Here is a 22,064-nt window from a genome sequence, read left to right on the forward strand (position 1 = left end):
AATAACAAGCTTTACTTTTTGTTGAACAATAGAGCACACTATTTGAATATTCATATAAACAATATCAAAAAAGCTACATGAAAAGCTCAAATCAACTTTGCTATTTTATATTCCTACCAAAAAACGTAAATATATTCTACCAAAAAAAAAAATATTGGCAAGACATGATCCTAAAAAAATTAAAAAGTCTATAGCCAAAATGGCAGAAATGGATTGACAGCTTTCGCGATTTTCGTAATTTATTTTTGGGTACTATTATTAATGTCTTTGTACTTTTTAGGCGTCATTTGTGCTACTATTTATGGTTCTAAGTAAAACTTAGTATGGTATAAACAAAATAATATTCAATCGTTACACAGAATTATGTTGCAACTTCTCGAAAAATAGCTTTGGTATGATAACAAAAGATTTAAAATTTGTGTCTTGACTTCTTAGTTTAAGTTTTTCATCACATGTGTACCTCTAGGAGTATTAAGTCATGAATATAAATAATCGTGAAAGTTTCGGTATGTATACGTAACTCTATAGAATCGAGATTTTTTGGTTTGTGACGTCACAGTCTGACTTATTTACAGTGTGAATTATGGTATCAAAGATGTTATTTTGTTTTTATTAGTACGCGGAATTCTATTAAGTGCAACCTGGTGCGCGTACAATTAGCTACGTAGCGGTGGGCTCCCGCTAGGATGGGCGGCGATGTCTGCCCCCTCCGAGAGTGCTACGAGCCCCTCACCGTGTGCATGCACTAACATATCGCTTATGCAATTGTTTCATGAGCTAAAGCAGAAATTTCCTGGCGTTCCTGATCATGTTGTGTCCAACACCATCGAACTGTACTGCCACGACAAGCAAGCCTGTGAAACACATCTCCATAAAGAAGTCAAGGCCTCCCTAACACATGCATATCATGCATCATCGTCAGCAGCAGCTCGGCAGCTTAATGAACTCAAACTCAACCCTCCTGGCAAATGTCGTAATCAGCCTATAATCAAGCATGAGATTACTAGATCTACACCAGTAAAATCTATATCTTGTCAAGGGCCACAAACTGCAGTTTTAAGTTCTCCTGTTCTTGCAAATGATGTGGAAAAGAAATTAAACACTGATGCCAATCAGAATGTTGTAGAACATACTTCTAATCAAGTGAAAGAAAGTAATGACATTGCAAGTCCAGTAACAGTTATAAATATTGACAAATGTGCAAAATACAATGTTGAATCACCGAGTGATATCGAATTGACTAATGAAAGTCCAAAAGAAAGTTTGAGTGCACCACAAGAGAACGATTTTGATCCATCAGAGAGCATAAACTATAAAATACACAAGAGTAACAAAATAAGAAGTAACTTGAATGAGAGGCTACAAGTGCCACGGGAGAAAGCAAAAAGGCCGAACACACTTGACTTTATTAAACCAAACCCAGATATTGCATTTAAACAAACGCTGAGAGAGCCAGAACCTGAAGTGAGCCGGACAGTCTCTCCTGTGCCACCGAAACATGAAAGCCAACCAAAGGATAACAACACTAGTGCTTCTTACAGAACTGAAAGAGGTTACCCTGTGAATTTATCAGTAAATGTAAATTGTCATATGGACTTGAGTCGTTATGATGACCTGTGGCTAGAAGATTATGATAGTCCTAGAGCTATAACATCAGTAAATTTGACTGTGTGTACCCCTACTTCAAATATGGCTAGTCCAGTGAGGGAGACGCAAGAAAATGATGGGGGCTTTGGGGGGCATGTCACAGTGACTGTGAGTCCAAGTACAACACGGCCAACCCGGCGTAAGGCTCCACCACCTCCACCACCCTCTCAGTCCTCACGGATAAATTCACCAAGGCCTTCCAGGGTCGCTCCTGAACCACCGGGATCAACAACACAGGGTGAGTATCTCTCCAATAATTTTCATTTTCTCATCATCAGGCAGTTTCAGAATAACCTTAAATTTTGAAACTCTGCTTCACTTTTCTATATGATAAAGTATATTTTTTACTAATACATATGACACTATATTATATATTGTAACAAAGAGTGAAATAAAGATTTATTATTATATTACATATCATGGTGCAGTGGAAAGTAAACATGTAATATGGATTACCATATGTCATTCTATTCTATTTCTTGGTCATCCTCATCTTCCTTCTAAGTTACTTTTGTAAAATTGTCCCTTAGTACATTTCTTATTTAATATGATGACAAGTACTCAACAGAATATCTGTCCCTCGAGTATGTAATTATTAAAATTAAATTTATACTTGAATTAAACAACATAGGGTAATTGTAAATAAACAATAATTCATACTTTGTATAAAAAAAAAAATATTGTTTTGATTTAAAATTAAATTCATTTCAAATTAATACAGATTCATATTTTTCTAAAGAAAAAGGTCAAAGTCTTACATTGCATGCAACAATTGTAGCAAATTTTATTAACATATCTCAGTTCTTCTGATTATACCATTTATCTATTTACTGATGATAAATCTAAAAGATGGGTAATTACATTTTAATAGCTACAAATTACATATTAAGTTAGACTCATTTAATAATAAAATCCAATTTTGTAACTCCTCTTCTCACCACCATATTCATATTGAATTAAATGAATCCAATAATAATGGAATGAATGAGAGATCATTGAATATATCAGAATATTAAAGTATTGTTTTAAAAAAATTTGATTTACTTCTTGTCTGTATGTGAACCTTACTGATTTCTATCAAATGGGTCTTTTTTTAACATGTTGCATAAAAAAACTATTCATTACCCTCTAAGAATAAAATTAACTATAGTTTAACCTTATTTGATGGGGGAGGGGAGGATTGTTACTAATGGGAAAATTAGTTGCCGTTGCTATCAATATAGGGTATCTTGATATATCCTATATTGTTCGGATCAGGTTGACCTCCAAGCAGTTCCTCCTGGAAATTATTGACTAATTTATCATTGAATTTATCAGGATGGGCTAACTGACTTGCCTTTTCCTCCTCACCTCTCACTGGTAACCCACCAGTGTATACCAATGGCGCGGGCCGGATTACCATGCCATTTTCACCCATTAAAAAAACCTTATTTGACCTGAATGAATATAATTTAAGAAATTGATGCTACCTCCTTCTACACTTATGTAGTAGTATTTAAAACTCAGAGGCATTTGTTGACTATTACCATTGTACACGAGGAATGTCCACATTTTATTAAGCAGGTATATAAGAATCCAATGTGGCAAGGGGCGAACCTACTGCCATCACGTGATTATTTTGATTTGTTATTGATATTTTTCTCAACTGAAATATAGTCACAAATTTAAATTTTTGTTGTCTACCAGATTTTAACTCAAAATATTATCACCATCATCATATCAACCATTATCCGTCCACTGCTGGACATAAGCCTCCCCCATCGACTCCCATAAAGAACGGTCCTGAACCACCTGCATCCACTGACTCCTTGCAATGCATTTCAAGTCGTCACTCCATGTAGTAGGGGGTCGTCATACACTGCGTTTGCCCGTACGCGGTCGCCACTCAAGAACCTTTCTTCCCCATCGGTATATCATATTTAATTAATTTTTACATATTTCCAGACCGTTCCCTAATCGAGCGGCAAAAGGAAAGGCGAGATCGTTTAGCCAAAGCCCTGGAGCAGGAGAAGCGACGGCTGGCGCAGCTAACGCGGGAGACTGCGATCTTAGCCGCGCCGCCGCCGCCGCCATCCGCTGCTCAAGCACTGCGGGACTACGTACAGCACTTGCGTAACCAATGCGACATGCTGTCGAAGAAACTCGAAATGAGAAGTAGTGGTATGTATTTTTTTTTTTATGTATGATAATGGAATGGTTACCCCGCTTCTATCTATCTATCTTATTTAAGAGCTGCGCTCTTGTCGGTGGAGCTCTTGCCACTCACTACGAATTTCAGCGAGTCTCTTCACCTCTTGACTTTTCTCTTTTACGACACGACACCAACTCTTTCCTTGATCTGCCTGATGTAACTATGTCTCGGTCTCCGTCTCCCCCTCCTTCCTTCTATCTTACCTTCTATTATAATGTTCATAAGTTCGTCGTGTCGTGTCAAGTGTTCCAACATTTTTTTCCTTCTGTACTCAATAGTTTTTATAATTTGTCCCTTTTCCTTAACCTTAAGCAGGACCTCATTATTAATATCCCGCTTATGCTGTCGTTATAAGCTGGCGGGGCACCAGTGATAGATGATTGGTGAGGGTGAAGGCAAGTCAGTTGGCCCATCGTGAAAAATTCAAAAATAATAACCATGATGGTTCCCAGGGGGGCCGCGTGGAGGTCGACCCGATAGAGTATATTGCTAACAATGAAGCTATTAGAACCCATTACTAACCTCAAAATCCTTCCCCCCAATGGTATGTATTAGACACGCTCCATTGTTTTGATAAAATCACGTGTGATTATATGTAAACACTTGTGACCTTGCCATGTTATTCAAATATGGCTCGGCATTAGTGTATATTGTATTATAGAAACTGTACAATGAAACTAGTAGATAATTATACAGAATGTAGTAGAAATCATTTGCATCTTTTTAAGACAGTTTTCTCTAAATAAAACATTTTTTTTTTTTCAAACAAATATAAGTTGTTAAGCAACAAAATGTTTGAGCCCTCACATTAACATGTCGCATCCAACTGTTAACATGGAAGGTTGGAAGTCTCAAATTTTTTTGTCATTTTTCGGCACGTGGTTTTATGTAACTACAGGTTTACTGGCAGAACATCATATCAGCTATTACCTATCCACTGCTGATCATAGGCTTCCCTCTGTTGAGGAATTTTTTTTTTTGATGGGTGAAAATGGTATGGTAACCCCGCCTGCGCTAACGGGATACGCTGGCGGAGCACCAGTGAAGGGTGATAGATGAGAATGAAAACAGGCCAGTTAGCCCATTATGATGAATTCATCAGGAATTAACCATGATAGTTTCCAGGGAGAACCGCGTGGAGGTCGACCTAGTTGGGTACATTGCTAGCAATGGGATTCTCAGTCTCCATTACTAACAATCCCATTCCCCCCTGTTGAGGAGTATTGCTAGTAATTACCACGCTTAACAGGCGGATTGGCAAACGCAGTTAAACTTGGGTGATGTTTAAAGAGTAATGCTGCGTCCCATACCCCGATTATTGAGTCTCCTTAGTCGCATCTTACGACACCCATGTGAAAGGAAGGGATGGCCCATTCTATGCCGGGACCATACAGCTATTTTTTTTTATACAACTTAGAATGGCAAACAAGCTGACGGCCCACCTGATGAAAAGTGGTAACCGTCGCCTATAGACATGAGCAGTACCATGGACAAAACAGAGTAAACTGTTACGTCCATGATTGTGCGTGCGTTGCCATTCCTGAGGACTCAGGTGTTATTCCTCTGTACCCAGTAAATTCACGCCATATCCCACCCTTTAAACCGAAACACAGCCATGCAAACACAACTGCTTCACGGATGAAACACGAATGGGACAGAGGTACCCAAGCAATCGACTTTTCTACAAAGTCTCCCTTTATATACCTTACTAATATTATAAATGTGAAAGTGAGTTTGTTTGTTACCTAATAGCGTCATAACAGCTTAACCAATCACTATGAAATTTGGTATAAACATACTATATAGAATGGAGATAGATATAGGATTTTTATCACTATCACGTAGATGAAGTCGCAGGTAAAAGCTAGTGCTTTTACCCACGTCTTTATTCGTACTTGCTAAACTTATTTATTCCATGTACTAGGGATTCAGGAAACCCCTTGTATGTATCCCATTTGGTCAATATACCGATATATTTAAAGTGGCCATACTTTCGCATTTGGCTTAAATGTTATAAAAATATTTGTGAATAAATTCGCAGGAAATAAACAGCTCGTTTTCCTGTTACAATCGTATAAAGATAATTTCTTGCGTGTTGATCCATGGGTACATATAGGTGTCATTCGGCGGCGCCTGTTACATGTTATCACTGTTTGGTATCTGTTATCAAACCTTAATGGCGACATGATAAATTTCAAAGTAGATGTATACATAGTTCTACAGCATCCGTTGTTATCATTTCCTTTCATAAAACTTATACAAAAAATATAACTACCCTCGTTATCATAAAAATGCCAAAGGTTCAATAAAACTATCTCAGCTATTGATATTATATTATATATTACATATTTTGTATTTTTCTTTTGCTCTAAATTTTCAATTTGAAAGTGACAAAACACCCTTTTAGATAAAATAAGTTTGTATAAGTTTTTAGTTTTTATAAAGGACTTCTTACATCTACACTTTTATTTATGGTTAACCAGCTTTTGCTCTCGACTTTGTCTGCGTGACCAGGATATATTTACTGACTGTGATAAAAAGTAACCTGTATCCTTCTCTATTCCATATAATACGTTTATACCAAATTTCATAGTGATTGGTTAAATATATATATCCAATCTTGTATTTTTTTTTTACAATGTTGTAATATGTAAGAATAAAGATCTTTGGCACTCGGTTCTCTCTGCTTAACTTGTAAGAATTTTGGCGTAAAATATAGATACTTATAATAGCAATCAAGCTAATGCCTCGCCTGATGGATAGCAATCACAGTCTTCAATAGACACGAACAAAACCTTAGACGAATTGGCAACCATAGTTAGGCTTTGGTGATGTTCCAAGAGGGATGTCACTGCCCATTTCTCGACTTTAATGGTCGAGTTCCCTTATTCATCTCTATGACACTCACGAGAAAGGAAGGAATGGTCTATTCTGTACTGGGACCACACGGCAGGATTAAGCAATAAACAGTCCAATATATTTACGAAAGTTTGTATAAACATTTATAATATTAGAAAATGTTCTTCCCTAAGGTTAACTGGGAGAGAATGCTTTTAGCATTAAGTTCGCCATGAACACATATTTGTACGAATGAATAAATAAAAATAAATAAATAAATATTCCAGAGGCGGACGACACGGGCAACTTCTACAACAACATATACACCGGGCAACGGCCGTCGTCGTACTGGCAGTGCCACATGTGCACCTTCAGGAACTTCCCGCTGCTCAACCGCTGCGAGGAGTGCGACATGCCGCGTATATACGTAGGTACGTCCGACGCCGCCCACGACTCGGGCCTCGGCTCCCTCCAGGCCCTCCAACGCGAGGTCCAAGACCTCGAGGTACCACACCGGTCGGTCATGCCTTATCCAAAACTATTAATGTGATCCCTAGTTCCTCTAATGCCTTAAACAGTGCCTAAAAGACAGTGAAAGTGTTCTTGAAGTGTTCATACGAGGCTATTTGGACGTATATATGCTTTCGTTTAACCCTAGCATGTCGGCATGCGGACGTTTCAAATTAACTTGAAAGGATATACCAATGATGTTCTGGACATTTTTGCCTGTTGGTATCCCTACATGCGTTTTGTTGTTACGTACTTATTGATATACTTCTTGCATGTGTGTTAGTGTTGAATTTATATTTGACTTTATTAACACTATTTCTCAAGTGTGGTGCGGACAGAGAACAAATTTTTAATTGTGTTACGCCATACGGGCTATAGATATTTTTTGAATTATATTTGGCGCCAAAAGAAGAGATTTAGTTAATTATTACATAAAAATATTCCGAATATAATTAGATTGTAGGGTGTAAAAGTGGACCCATTAAAACAAATTGTTAGGTTGGTAGCGACACAATGACTGAACAAAATAATCAATAATGAAAACATTAGCCGAGAAATATCTTGCGCTTTATAATCTCTTAGATTTGAAGGCTGTTTACTTAAAATTTAATGCAATATATGTACATAATGTTAGAAGGATATCACAATTAATTCCTATATTGGAGAAAGCCACATCGTGCCTCCTGTAAATATGTTCTTATTACGTTGTTATAGATAATTATTTAAATTTACGTTAGACATGTGATTGTTGAAAATATTAGGTTAATTGATATTTAATATAAAGATGTATTTATTGTTTTAAATTAAGCAAACATACATCACTTGTTGTCTTGGTGAACGCGGGGCATCACAAGATCTCATGTAAAGACTAAACGCTCCTTGCCAAAAAAATGTTTCTTTACAAATTAATTTATTGATTGTTTAAAAAGAGTTGTATAATCCGTGTGATTGTTAAAATTGCTCAAATTCATCATCTCATTTTAATGTTCGGTGATAAAGTGATGATCGATTCATTCGTTATCACAAAAAGCGGTTCTAAATACTTAATAGTTCAAGAATACATTAGACAAATATAAATATTCCAACATAAAGGAATTTTATTTTTCCTGAAGCAATCAAGAAGGTAACCCGCATTAGCGATACATCTAATGTTTCTCATTAATCAATGTGTTCTAAATTTTTTTTTTTTATTCTCTAACTGAGGTCTATGAACCGTGACGCTCAAAGTGAAACTGAAATTATGAATCAGTCGATCTAATTAACTAATATTTTTTCCAATATCAAACATTTCGTTGACTACTTAAGTTACGTTTTAGTAATTTTTTTATCGTTCAATTCTCTACCACCAGCACCAAGTTATATGGCACGGAGTATAGAAAAAAAAGAGAGATATCACAAACCTAGTTCATAATCTACGATATTCCACCAACGTTATTTTTTTATAGAATAATTAAAAATATACAATGATACAGTTTACTTTTTTCTTTTTACATACACATAATCGCTTTCATGTTAAATTTATTTTATTCCTAATTACATAGGTACTTAAATTTATTACAAGATGGCGGTTTGCTATCAAATATTATAAAAACGCAATCGAATTTAACTGTGATAGGGTAAGGCGATTTTTACAGTCTTCATTTCATAATAAAATGCTGTTATAGAGGGAAATATTTCATAATTTATACATCTATAGTATAAATTGATACCACAATGTGATACAGGTTTAGCTAGCAATAATATATAGTGTAACGGAAAAGCTATTGGATGTCACGGATAAGTACAATTTACATTCAACGGTGTGCTTGAGCGCATTTTACGTTACGGTATTTTTTTCTGTTTATCTCTCGGCTGCGAACGCAATTTTCGACTAGCTGAACTCGGTTGCCATTGAGTTTGATCTGATCTGCTGAGTTTAGATTTTTATTAACTGAATACTGAAGAAGACACTACAGGATGGGGGATGTAAAACCTTATCAACCGCGTATCAACGCTCGCAAGCGTATATTCTACTTCATATAGACGTGTTTAACTGTCGACTCTGCGCGCATACACTGAAATGCACTCAAACACCTATCGTTCGGTGCAAATCGTGCTTAAATTAAATTAAAAAAAAAAACTGCGTGGTCAAATAATTCATTTTACACTTACGATTTCAATAGTGTTTTTTATGTCGATGCCGACCACGTCTCTTAGTGAGGATTATTTAGGTTCTTAACATTTATTGTTCTAAATTTAAATTTTATTTCGTATTGTTATAATTTTTCTGTTACACTTTGTATATTATTAATCTGTTATAAATGAAAATTAGTATGCAATTTTAAATACCTGCTTTTACCGCACAAGTTTTCATGTGGATGAACTTAGCAGTCAACACCGAATTTTTATACGATAACTGCTTTAAACAATTTCAAACTCGTTGACATTTGTAGCTATTATGAAATGTGATCATTTTTATGTATGTTTTGAGATTCAATAAATCATTTATTAGCCAATATTTTTTTTTTTACTCTCAAAAACCTTAGTAAATTGATAAAATGGTGGGTAGTCACCAATATGAGAGCTAAGCCTAATTAACAAGGTAAAGAAGATCCCGTCTGAAGCAAAGCTTTGCAATGAGCCTGATACCCCTGTGTATGTCCCACTCGAGGTAAGTTTCGTTTTGGCTCCTATTAATACAGTAACAGTTGTTGTATGCTGTGGTATTTTTCTATTGAAAGCATTCTGGCGTATTGACAGTGACATCAAAAAAAAACAAGCAAGTCCATTCCTCGATTGTTTTTTTAAAACATAATTTTCTACAGTAGGAGGCAATTTTGAATTTTCGTTAAATTATGTCACTGTGGACACGCCTTTACTGTACTACCACGTTTATAATTACCTACGATTACTTGCGCATTTGTTTTTATTTTACGAAAAACTATAAGTTAATTTTATTTTGTAACGGTCATTGGTCGATTTCTTTCGGATCATCGATCAAGACCGCCATTTTGTAGTAAGTAAATAATGTTCAATTTTCAACCTTATAAAGAAGGTAGTAAGATTTATATTCAATTGTGTTTTATAAATGTTTTGATTCAATGTTTATTTCCACACGAAATCGTCGAAGTGACTTATAAGCGTGGGAGACATTATACAAAATATATAAGATATCAAATGTAGTTAAATACTTTTTATTTCCATACAGTTCGGGCACAAGACGGAATAACAGTACGACTAATGCCAGGACGACGGAGTAAGTATATAAATATTAATTGAGATCCCCTGACACGACAATTGGCAACGAATTGGCTCTAATCATTTCTAAATTGCATTTCAGACCTAACGAGATCGTGGGTGTTATGAAACGGGCGGAGTCGGGTGACTAGCCTATCTTAAGTGCAGTAGTATGTAGATATCAACGGATCTGTGATATTCGCATTTGGTTGTTATAATTTAAAAGTCTATTATTTTTTATTTACACATTCCAAAAAAAACTGTTTTATTTGATGATTTTTTTTTTAATATTTAACGTTGTCTCTCCCGTATTCACACTGAGTGCTTTGTCGTGCCAAATGCGAATAACCTTCGGTTATTTACACTGCTGCACTTAAGGTGGATAGGGAAGTTGTTACCATTATTAGGAAATGAGTCTCTATATTATATGTTATCATGCAGTTACCTCTAGAACTAGAAAAAAAAACTAAGTCTGTATTGTAACAATTCTGCCATTTGGCTATAATCCCTTTTATATATCGAACGAAAATGGACAACGTATTACGTAACTTTAACTTTCAGTAGATGTGTACCTTAATATTTTTTTAAAATTTGAATATCATCATTATTTGTAGACGTAAAATCTCTAATACGGTATATCTGTACAAGTTAATCGCTGTTAATAATATAAAAAATTTACTTGCTAAAAAGTTTTTTAATAAAAAAAAATATTTCGACTCGAATAAAGTCCGAACCTATAGACTAAACATGTAAGTATAAATACGATGTAAAATCATTTTTAAAATACACATTATGCTATGTGTAATTTATTTATTTAAATAAATAAATAAATAAATTACACATAGCTAAGTACAGCATCGAAATAAAGTACCTATCAAAAAAATTTTTACTTACATTTCATCAAATTTTACTCCATTTAAACTGTTCTATCTAACTACCTAGGTTTGGTATTATAAACACATGTTTATAATACTAAATTTGGTAAAAATTATAAATCACGATTTTAACCGATTTTGATTAGAGAAAATAACTTGAGAGACTGATGAATGATATGACATCACCAAAAATATTATCTGCAATGAAGTCCTTAAGAGTTTATAGACCCAGGTATCTTATAGTTGCTAGATGTATTATGAAAGTCAAGCCATTGATTTCCGAAAGTAAATAATACATGTCGAGGACCATAGGCACACGTCGAAACGGACAAGCAATAATATAGGTATAGTTTAACAAAAGTAGGTACTTATTCGTAATAAAAAAAAAATCTATTACTAAAATTTTATACATACAGCGTTTATAAATATATCTTTTATCATTCGAAGTAAAGGAAAACTTTATAGAAAGGGTTTTATAAAGAAGTAAGGACTTCACTATGTCTATATTCACGTCAAATTGCTTATAAGGAAAACGGAAAAACAATTTTTATTGTAAAATTTTTACTTACGTTTGCTGACTCAAGATTGTCCTTCGTCCGATACCAATCGCACTCGACTCTGACACAAGTCAGTGAAGATATAAACGACCGACCCGACTATGCTTCCTTTTTTATTTTTTATCATAAACTGTTTCCAGTAATCGATTATACAGAAAACAATATTCGAATAAACAGTTAATAATTTTTTATGGCAACACAATATAGAATGTACCAACATAAGCCTTCCATTAACCTTCCTTTAACCTTGGCCTTAACATTCCCAAAAGGAGGATTTGGCCAATAATTGCCACGCTTCACAGTGGGAACTTTAACTCCTTTTCATCTCATAAATCTATAACTTCCGTATTAATAAAGATATGTACATGATTTTTTTTCCTGATAATCTTAAATATATATGCTTTTAAATTATGTATGCGTTGTGAGTAAAAATTTATTTCTAATAGTTATAAATAATATAGGAATACAAGAAATATAAAATTTGTAGGCTTACATTTATGTCCTAAGAAATTAATACAGGAATAAGTAAAAGTATCTGCGTAAAAAACAAAAACTCTTATAAAGATAACTTAGAAGTCACTCAAGAGCTCCTTTACTTCATCAAAAAGTTCTAAATATTTTTTATTGGAAGGTTTTCTTAAACTTGTATGTATGGGTCAGAGGTATATAAAAGTGCGTGTAGAACATCTTCGTTAGTGGCTACCCTCGAACATTGTCTTGCATGATGAAGCCTGAACTGTTTATAGTCTTTGTTCCGTGACTCTTGATCATCTTCTAAAAGTTGCCCAAAAGGCAAGACAGAAAAGTAACGTATCACACTTTCACAATGAATCAACACCTTGTGATTTTGCGGATAGCAAGATTCTGTAACTTCACGAATCAACTTGTATGATGGAAACAATAAGCAATTCTTTGCTATCAAACAACTCATCATATTTTCTTACTGTGCCTTGTTCAGATCCAATTCTACAAAAATGCTAAGATCTTCATCTTTTGAATATGCTGTTATATTTGTCGGTTCATTAAGAAAATTACTGCGTATTTCACTCTTTTTTTCTGACGGCCATGCTCGTAAAATATCAACGATGAATGCTTCATCTACTTCACCACGTGACCTTAAACCCTGTAAACATATGAGTTCAGTATGAAATCAAGTCCATAGGTATCAAGCAGTCCCTTGTTTTTCCGTTTCTTTGTACTCTCTGAACTGTCATTGTATCTTTTAGAAGGTCTTCCTCTTTTCTCTGTCGAAGTAGTAGGTTCAGGTTCGCATGTTGTTTTTTCTAGATTTACAGTGAAAATGACATTAAACCAATTGCTATTTTGATTTAAAAACTGTTCTTTCTTTCGACCACATTTCGTATAGCGTTGACGAAACTGAGTTATGAAGGACTTCTAAATACTTGCGAATATAGCAAAAATTCTATATTCGCATCTGAAGATTCGGTAATATTATTTCGTACATAGTTTGAGATATAATCAATATAATTTGTATCACTTTCAACAATAAGAGACTTAAGTCGCGTCCGGTACACGAGACTTCACTTATTGCGGAGAGATAAGTAATTAACAATTGTTTAGAAATAACAAATGCTTATAAAGAACTGTAATATTTCATATGTAAATGCACTATTTTATACTTAATAATGATCATAGACGTGTGCAAAATTACTTCATTTAAAAAATTCATCATTATGCGGTTATGCGGTAAAGAATAGGTCTGTATGGAAATGGGAACTAAATACTATGTGAAATACTTGTTAAAAGTAACGCAAAAGATAAAATATAAAGTAATAATTGAGACAAAAGTATTTTTTTGAGTGTCCAGACAGATAATCTCAAATAAAGAAAAAAATCTTAATATACGTACTTAGAAAAAAACATTCTCACCATGATATTATACTAGATTTAAATATATTACGCAGTAAAACTGCAAAAAAAAAATCTTTTGCCCTCAAATTACATTATATTTCCTAATAAATTAAACCAAAATTAGAACTTCGGCAAGCTTCGGCAACTGTCAAATCTCCAACTGAAAGTTTGAGAAAAGAAAATAATACATATAACGATATATGGTTCTTTGGTTAAGTAATATTGTACTAAACTAAATATATTTTTATTTTATAGTAAAGTACACATTCTAAGCATTTTAAAATGGTATCACACTATATGACTTCTATTGTTTTGATACTATAAAATTATACCAAACGAAATTTAAGTTTCATAATTATTTTTGTATTTTTTTCATTCCTTGACTTTAGATGCTCTGTTCTATGAAGTATGAACAGTGACAGATTTGAATCATACTTATAATGATAGAGTAACTCTTTAGCTACAATTTGAGGTATTATACATGCATATCCACAGAGTTTTAGAAAAAGTATTTATGAGATGGCTTTCTTAGGAGAGTTCCCACTGTGCGCTTGGCAGGCGGATTAACAGTCCGACTTTGGTGATGTTGTAGAGGGATGCTGCTGCCCATCCTTCAACCATAAAATCTTGATACTCTTTATTGCTCATATAATAATAACAGATTCCACTTTAATAAAATATAAACATAATCTGAAGGTTTATGACTCCATAAAAATGCCAATGTATATATGCTTAACACGCTCGTAATAAACGTTTCTTTACATAGTTAAGTATTATCAAAGTTAATAGGCTAGTTAGATGTTTATGAAGAAATATTGCAATATTTTATTAAAAATAGCAACAACCATATCACGGTGGTATCGATTTTTGATACCGTTATACCGTTCTATGAACGTCTTCAATTACGCATTACCGCACCTGAAGAAACTTTCAACGCTCTTTTTGAAGACTCTTGGAAAAACCGTTATGCAATGATTTCGTTCCATAACCTAACCTTTCGCGTTCAAATGCGCTGTAGGCTTAGATAGAGTCAATAAGAAATTAAAAAATTTAAATAAAATTAAATTTTATGCGATAAGTACCTATTTTTATTTTTCTAAAATATCTAATTTATAAATATTCATTTACAAATGTGACCGATTTATCAACATACAGCATAATCTACTGACTAAACAAATATATCAAAAAATTTTACAAAAACGTAAAACGTACAAAACCTGGCCATGAGAATCTTAAACTTATTGTTCAAATAAGGGATATTCATCATTATAAGTCTATTCTAGTTTACTCCGCTAGTACTATTTGGGTGATATGTTTATATCCTTTTATACTAGGTATCTCGCATTAATTACTTATTTACTGCAGTAATTTTTTTTTTTATATTATAAACATAGTACTAGCCAAATTGCTATTTTGTATAAGTTGGTGTAACTGTCATGTATGGAGAAGTAGAAATGTAATGATACCTATTTTATTCACATATTTTAATTGAAATTATATGAACTGTATCTGTCCATACATTTTTTATCTAAATTTCAATTACTCAAAATTTACAAAACCCTCCTATATTAACTTAAATATTTTTTGACAAAATATACCTATGTGTGTACGTACTAGCTATGCAATATATTATTATAATGTAAGCTTTAATTCACATAATATGTAAATTTTTGCATATAGAGACTGGTAAATTCAATATCCAGGACCAATCTAATCAATTAAACCAGAACACTTTTAACTGCTAAGTCAGAGTTGGTGCTTGTGCGCATCTCTATTGACTAAGTCGTATGCACAATCGTTTGATCATACATAAAATCCGCAAAGCATGTGCGAACCGTCTCACTAGGCAAGTTCATGCATGTCCGTACGACAGTGCTCACGATAACGCGAGTCCATACATTTTACTTATTTTCAAATAAATAATTTGTTTCGTTACGACTTATGATACAAATAAATTACCATTATCTACATACAATCAAATTAAAATAAATATATTTAAATTGTTTTTTATTTTAAACACTCCAAGGAAAATCAGCTTTATTAATACTTTCGAAATAAAATAAATAGCCTATTACAAAGGTTTATAAAGGTAATTGACTACCTATGTGAAGTTAATATTTAAAAAAAAAATCCTTGCACATTACAAGAACCCGAAGCTGTTCTTTTATTACTATGTCCGAACATCATGTAAAAATTAGAAAAAATATTTTAAAAAGGGCCTAAATAAAATGTATGGACTCACAATTGTACGGGATCGCAATGAGTACTAGTGTGTTGGTCACTCCGACTTGCGTCGTGAGTCTTGTCGTAAAGAAGACTCGCCGAGCGAGTTCTCAGCAGTTAAAGTTTAAAAAACTGTATACGTGTCTAAAACCTTATATTTTTTGTATATTACGCGATGGCTTCGCCATTTGTAAACCGATTCTAATAACTCTTTATGCAATTGATAGTGCCGTATTGTCCCGCATCCACACAACATATTCCCCAACAGAAGTCGCTGTCTTATTTGAGCAATAAAATCTTAAATAATTGTGTATTAAGTTTTTATATATTAAATTAAAACAACAAAACGGACTTACAATCATTAATTTCTAAAAGGGATATCAAATGTCAAAGAAACACTGTGATTTCTAGTCGAAGCTCCGAACTTCACATTTATTGCGTATGTATTAAGTATAAGCATTTCTTTGTATAAAACTTGAAATTTATGCTCACTTATTGTACATATTTATATCTATTTACAACTGAATATTTCTATGTATAAAATAAAAAATAATTATAAGCAGAACTATGATAAGTACCCAGGAAAAAATATAACAATTCTTCAATTATTCCATTACATCTAAAATATTATTATAATATTTAACTTAGACAACTAGTAATTTGTTTTACCTAGTTTTCTTCAGATTCAATAGGTAATGGTAATATTTTTAGATAGAGATACATCTATTATACTTTGTCCAATCGTCTCTTTCTAAAAACAGTATGTACTTATTGAAATGTTATATATGTAAACTTTAAATTGTAAGTCAATTATAATTTTAATAGAAAAATAGTTCTCTTTTATAAAATGGCAAGTTAAGGAATTTTGTGATGAAATTAAAAAAATATTATTATAAAATTGAATCATAACTATTCTTAGTTCAGCTTATGGCTATTTAATATTTACAAAGTATTTGTGCAAGTTATTATAATTTTACAGTAACAACACATTTTAAATGTATTTGCCTTGTTAGTTTCAAACTTTTTTTTTTTTAATTTACCATTTTCACAGCATGAACCAATTGTTTATGGTTACATTACAAAACACACATGAAATGTGTTTTACAATTATAATGTAATGAGACTTTGGAACTTGTACAAAATAATTAAGAAATTGTAAAATTTTGTATTCATTATAGTGCTTTTATATTTAGTATGTATTATGTAAAATATATATGGTTTACTATTTTGTTTAATCAGCACATTTATCAAAATAAACTTGTTATCGAAATTTGTTTAACACATTTGTTTCAATTTTCCCTCTCATAATAAGTAAATAGAATGTACTCATTAAAAACAAATTAGCAATTTTTTTTAATTATTACATCAACTTTACATACATAGTCATCATGTAACCAATAATACTCTCATGATTAAGACAAATTTGACAAGACCTTATTTACTTAATAAAATCCATCAAGTTGTATACATTCTCAACCATTATCCTTCTGTCTTCAGCGATCAAATATTTACAACTAAATAATAAATTCTAAAATGCTATTAAATTATATTGCCTTCCGTAAACATAGAACAGTTTATTTGTTATATGCTGTTTTTACCAAATTTTACATTATTATGTGAAATAATAATATAATATATAATATAATATAAAATAGAATAGCATTTTATTTAAATTGAACACATTATATTTTCACCAAGATAAAGGTATTTTTATTAGTTATTCCAAAGGCAAGTTGCAGTTTATATCAGTAAATGTTCTGTAAGGAACAAGTGCCCTGAAGTATTTCAAGCTTCATTCTTTACCATTTATTATATGTATTGTATGAACATATGTGGTAATCAAGCATACAGGCGCAGTCTAATGTTAATGACTATCACTTATAACACCATAACTGTCTTATAGTTCTTTTAATATAGTCTATAAACAATGGAGCTTCACAGCTGTTGTGCATCCATTTGTTACACAATACGTCTTTATACCTGTATTAGTGTTTACAACTGCAAATGTAATACAAAACTTCACCATCTAAATAGCAGTACCTCTTTCCAAATTCTGTTTAATTTCAGCTGTATGCTCTCCATAAAACCTTTCCAATTTTTTATTAAATTTAGCATTCCGTTCATTAATATAATCAATGTCGGCATCATCATTGTGAATACGTCTCCGTGAGTACTTCGCTCTCTTTGCAATTTGACCTTCCAAGTCATCTACCATTTTGTCCACAGCTTCCTTTCGGTCTTCATGCATGCCATGTATAATAACATTCGGTCCTCCGTAGAAAGCATCTCCATATTTATCCTTTTGTCTCTGATACTGCTCCATGTCTACTCCAGGCATATTCTTCACTAACCTATTATACTGACGCACGGTTGCTTGTTCGTACGTTGAGAATCCTTGGTCGGGGTTTTTCTTCTTCTTTTTACGTTCTAACCTTTCAGCTTCAGCTGCAGATATGTTGAGAAGCTTCACTCGATCATAATTTTTACCTTGCTTGGCTGCTTCCTCTCTTTTTTGCTGATCTTCAAGTAACCATTCAGCCTGCCGCCGTTTGGCTTCATGATTTGGTGGCAACTTATTCCTTGCCTCTTCTGCCACGACTTCCTGATGGTTATGTGACCTTGCTTCGTTTCTAGCAGTGTGTAATGAACGCAGCCTTTTCAAACGTTCAGCTTGCTTCTCCGCAAACGTCATCTCCTTGGGAGCCAAGGACGATGTTTCTGTCGAACTCATTTCAATGCAATTCTCAATTATTTGGTAAGACAATTACAAAAAAAAACATTAATTTGATAAAACACGTTCTTATCTACTTATTTTTTGCGAAATGCGAAAGTCTAATTTCGAAATATTCGCTGCATTTATAAATTAGAATAATCAAATAAGATATAATTCAAGAAACACGTAAATAACATGTAAAACTAATATCACCACAGAATACAAAAGAAATGATGGTGATTAGTAATAACCACAGAGTAAGTAATCAACTGCGTTATAAGAGTTGGCACCGGCCCTATATCAACGGAACCTGGAAAAAGAAACAAGGTCATGATACCATTTCGAAGTAATATCCCAATGAAAATTAGAAAAAAAAAATATTCATAGTGTTGTACCACTATCTATATATACCTCCATCCAATATATTGATATCAGGACTTACGATAAAAAAATTTTGCTATTACATAATATAATTTTTTTTAATTTTACAAAGTAAAACAAGTATCTATATTCAGTTACTTTATTTTACTCTAATACAATTTAAAATATTTTTTTTGACAGGTAAGTAATGTAAATTTTCTTTGGCACATTAACTAATAGTTGAAAGTATTATGCTAAGTCAAACATCATATAAAAACACGTACTTTTAGTTATAAATTATTAGAACATATTTCATATTTAAAACCACTGCTGAACATAGCCTCCCCATAAGGAGGCTTTTACCAGTAGTTGTCATGATCGCTTTTGGTGATGTTTGAAGAGGGACGCTGCTATCCATCCCTCCACCATAAACTCCTTTAATCGCCTCTTACGACACCCACGAGAAAGGAAGGGGTGGCCTACACGGTAAATTAATTAATTAGTCATAAATAATTTTAAGTACTATATATTTTCTCAATAAATGTTATATAAATAGAAGAGTTATACATACTTTTCTATTTACCTACATTACTAACATTAGAAAGGTATACAGTTTTAAAACTGTTCAAAAACTTATTTAAATTTCTCCAAGAATTTATTTCATAAAAATTTCGCGGATCTTTTAGCCAAAATTACGAAATATATACTCAATTTGACAATGCTGATGAAAGTAGATCAAACGGCACGTTCATAGATTAAGAGTAATCATACTAATTAGAAGTGATTCCGATAAGATAACTGTAATTTCTTTTAAAGCTAAAAATTTCTCTATATTTGTTGTCAATTATAATTTTTAACATATTGTTTTATCAATAGCGCTATTTAGGAATTAAAATTGGAACTAATTTAGTCTACAACCTTCTATTGTCAAAACTATGTAATGCATATACACGATCAACAATTGTCAACACAATAATTTAAATAAATATTCATAATATTATATACCTATTTATAATCTACTTCTATATAAAATATCTATATCAATAGACATAATCATAATAAAATCTAACAACTTTATGATATATTTAATATTTTCAAATAGAATACACTGATTGTATACATACATTTCACACATTTTTTTTAGTCGAAGCGACATGGCCTGTAATTACAAGATATGAATATGAGTGTTCTTTTATTTGTATCCAATTTCTATTTCTTGTACTTTTTCTCCAAATTGTAACGAATTCTTTCACTTTAATCCTCAGATTTATGTTATCATAAACTATTTCGTTTTTACTACGTTTTATCATTTAACCATCAGATGAGCGACGAAAGCAAATACCAAGCACTTCCTTAAGAATGACCCATATTTCTATATACCTAATTAATTTTTTCCAAAACTTTTTGGAACAATTTCAGCTCACCAAAATTACTCATCCAGAAGTAGAAAGATAAATATCTAAACTGGTAGTACTGAAATCGGAGCGAGACTATAGGCTCAAAAAGACTTGTATCTAGAGCCATAAAACATATTAATAAAAAAAAAGTGAGACGATAGAAGGTATTGAAGTTAGTAAAGAATTGATTGAAGTGAAGTAAGTAAATTATTAACGTAACTAAACTAGTCTGTCTATGTTTTGTAACCGTGTTGGTTGTGTGGAAAAGTATTGTGTGTCGAATTATTTTTTTTGAAATCTAGTGCTTTTTGAAGTTCACGATGTCGGATGAAATCGCAGAGAATGGAACAGCTAACGGAGACGTGCCAGAGATCGAGCTGATTATAAAGGTAAAGTCAGTTTTACACGTGTTATTCCAAGACTAGCTGGTAACAGAGCCGTCAACAAGGCAAGGCACGCATATTGTTGGCCTTCGTGTTATATTAAAATTGCTAAAATGTGAAAAAGTAACGAAAATATTGTGCCTGTACACATTGAATTACCTGTTTCGCCTTATAATTTTTAAATTTTTCGGTACCATGAATAATGGTGGTAGGTACCACGTAGGTACATCTCCACCCACAGCACTAAACACTAGCATTCATGCATCTATAAATTGCATGATACTGTCGTGCAGCACTTGTATGCATGAAAGTATATTATTACTGCACTTATAATGCGCGTTATTTAGGTCACCTGCAACTCTGTTTTGTTGATTTGATACGTCTGGCGCGTTTTATGGAACATTGACTTGACTAGAAAACTTAGTGTAGGTAGGTACATTAGATAGACAGCATGTAAAGGAGATATTAGTTAATATTGTTAGAGGCTGCGATCTGGTTACACTGTTCTCCAACTATCCTATCTTATAATAAACTTAGCATAGAGGTAGTACAATCTGTCTTAATGGAACATAATGAAAATGTAAACAAGTTTTTTTTTATTATCACAGAAATACTTCTCTAAGGCTACCCACTGACAGAAATACTATAAATGAAATTAGTAACAAATTAAAATATTTGATCAACTTGTAAATTTTTTTATTTGTCAACAGACTGGCTTATGGTCCGGTCAATTAAGTTTGCATTTTTATTAAATTTAATTGAAATAAGCCTTGAATGTTTAAATACACATGTTTAAGATAAGTTTTTTAGATAAGTATTTATCTACTCATCATCTCATAGATCTCGTTTAAAGTAAGAAAATATTTAAAATATTCACTATGTAGTGATAGAGCAGGAATATAGTAGACTTTACACTCAAGTCAAGATGTTATAACACAAAAAGATAACTAAAGGAAAAAAGCACCATAATCTAAAGCAAGAGAAGGATAGTTAACCAAAACCCAACACCAAACCAATTTGTTTACTTGTTATATTTCCCTTGTTAGAAAATATAATATATGTGAAGGTGCAGATCAAAACTAATTTTTGCATTCCAACACAATACTATATACTTTATATGGCACAGGTAATTGTTTTTCAAACCTTTGTATATTTTATGAATATTTAAATGTATATACAAATGTATAATCAAGTTTTTTGAACTTAGAAAACATAAAGTAATGAAGTAAATGTTTGAAATTAAGAGTTGTACAATCAACACACTGTTAATATTTTAACTATC

General features: G+C 32.6%; 3 protein-coding genes across 5 annotated transcripts in view; 2 read left to right on the forward strand and 1 right to left on the reverse strand.

Moving 5' to 3' along the window:
- Positions 1-199: 199 nt before the first annotated feature.
- Positions 200-17,208, forward strand: LOC113516167 (uncharacterized). Of its 2 annotated transcripts, XM_052899199.1 has the most exons (5): positions 200-1,885; positions 3,592-3,807; positions 6,964-7,107; positions 10,374-10,421; positions 10,506-17,208. In XM_052899199.1, the coding sequence occupies exons 1-5, from the start codon at positions 697-699 to the stop codon at positions 10,529-10,531; spliced, it is 1,623 nt and encodes a 540-aa protein (XP_052755159.1). In that variant the 5' UTR covers positions 200-696; the 3' UTR covers positions 10,532-17,208. The 2 variants fall into 2 exon arrangements, with proteins under 2 accessions (XP_052755159.1, XP_052755158.1); XM_052899198.1 differs by lacking the exons at positions 10,374-10,421; positions 10,506-17,208 and having other exon boundaries at positions 6,964-9,681.
- LOC113515957 (pre-mRNA-splicing factor Syf2-like) lies at positions 16,334-18,879 on the reverse strand. The gene has a single exon (XM_026900267.3). It carries the CDS (start codon positions 18,658-18,660, stop codon positions 17,956-17,958), a length of 705 nt encoding a protein of 234 aa, XP_026756068.1. The 5' UTR covers positions 18,661-18,879; the 3' UTR covers positions 16,334-17,955.
- A 1,734-nt stretch (positions 18,880-20,613) lies between these two features.
- The window catches only part of LOC113516292 (chloride intracellular channel exc-4), a 63,352-nt gene continuing 61,901 nt past the window's right edge, over positions 20,614-22,064 (forward strand). For both annotated transcript variants that reach the window (XM_026900690.3, XM_026900691.3), the window contains exon 1: positions 20,614-20,788. In XM_026900690.3, the coding sequence (XP_026756491.1) occupies positions 20,720-20,788 (69 nt within the window). In that variant the 5' untranslated portion in view covers positions 20,614-20,719. The remainder of the gene's footprint in view (positions 20,789-22,064) is intronic.

The sequence above is a fragment of the Galleria mellonella genome, unplaced genomic scaffold (genome assembly GCF_026898425.1).
Source record: "Galleria mellonella isolate WM207_F2 unplaced genomic scaffold, CSIRO_AGI_GalMel_v1 utg56, whole genome shotgun sequence".
NCBI lineage: Eukaryota > Metazoa > Arthropoda > Insecta > Lepidoptera > Pyralidae > Galleria > Galleria mellonella.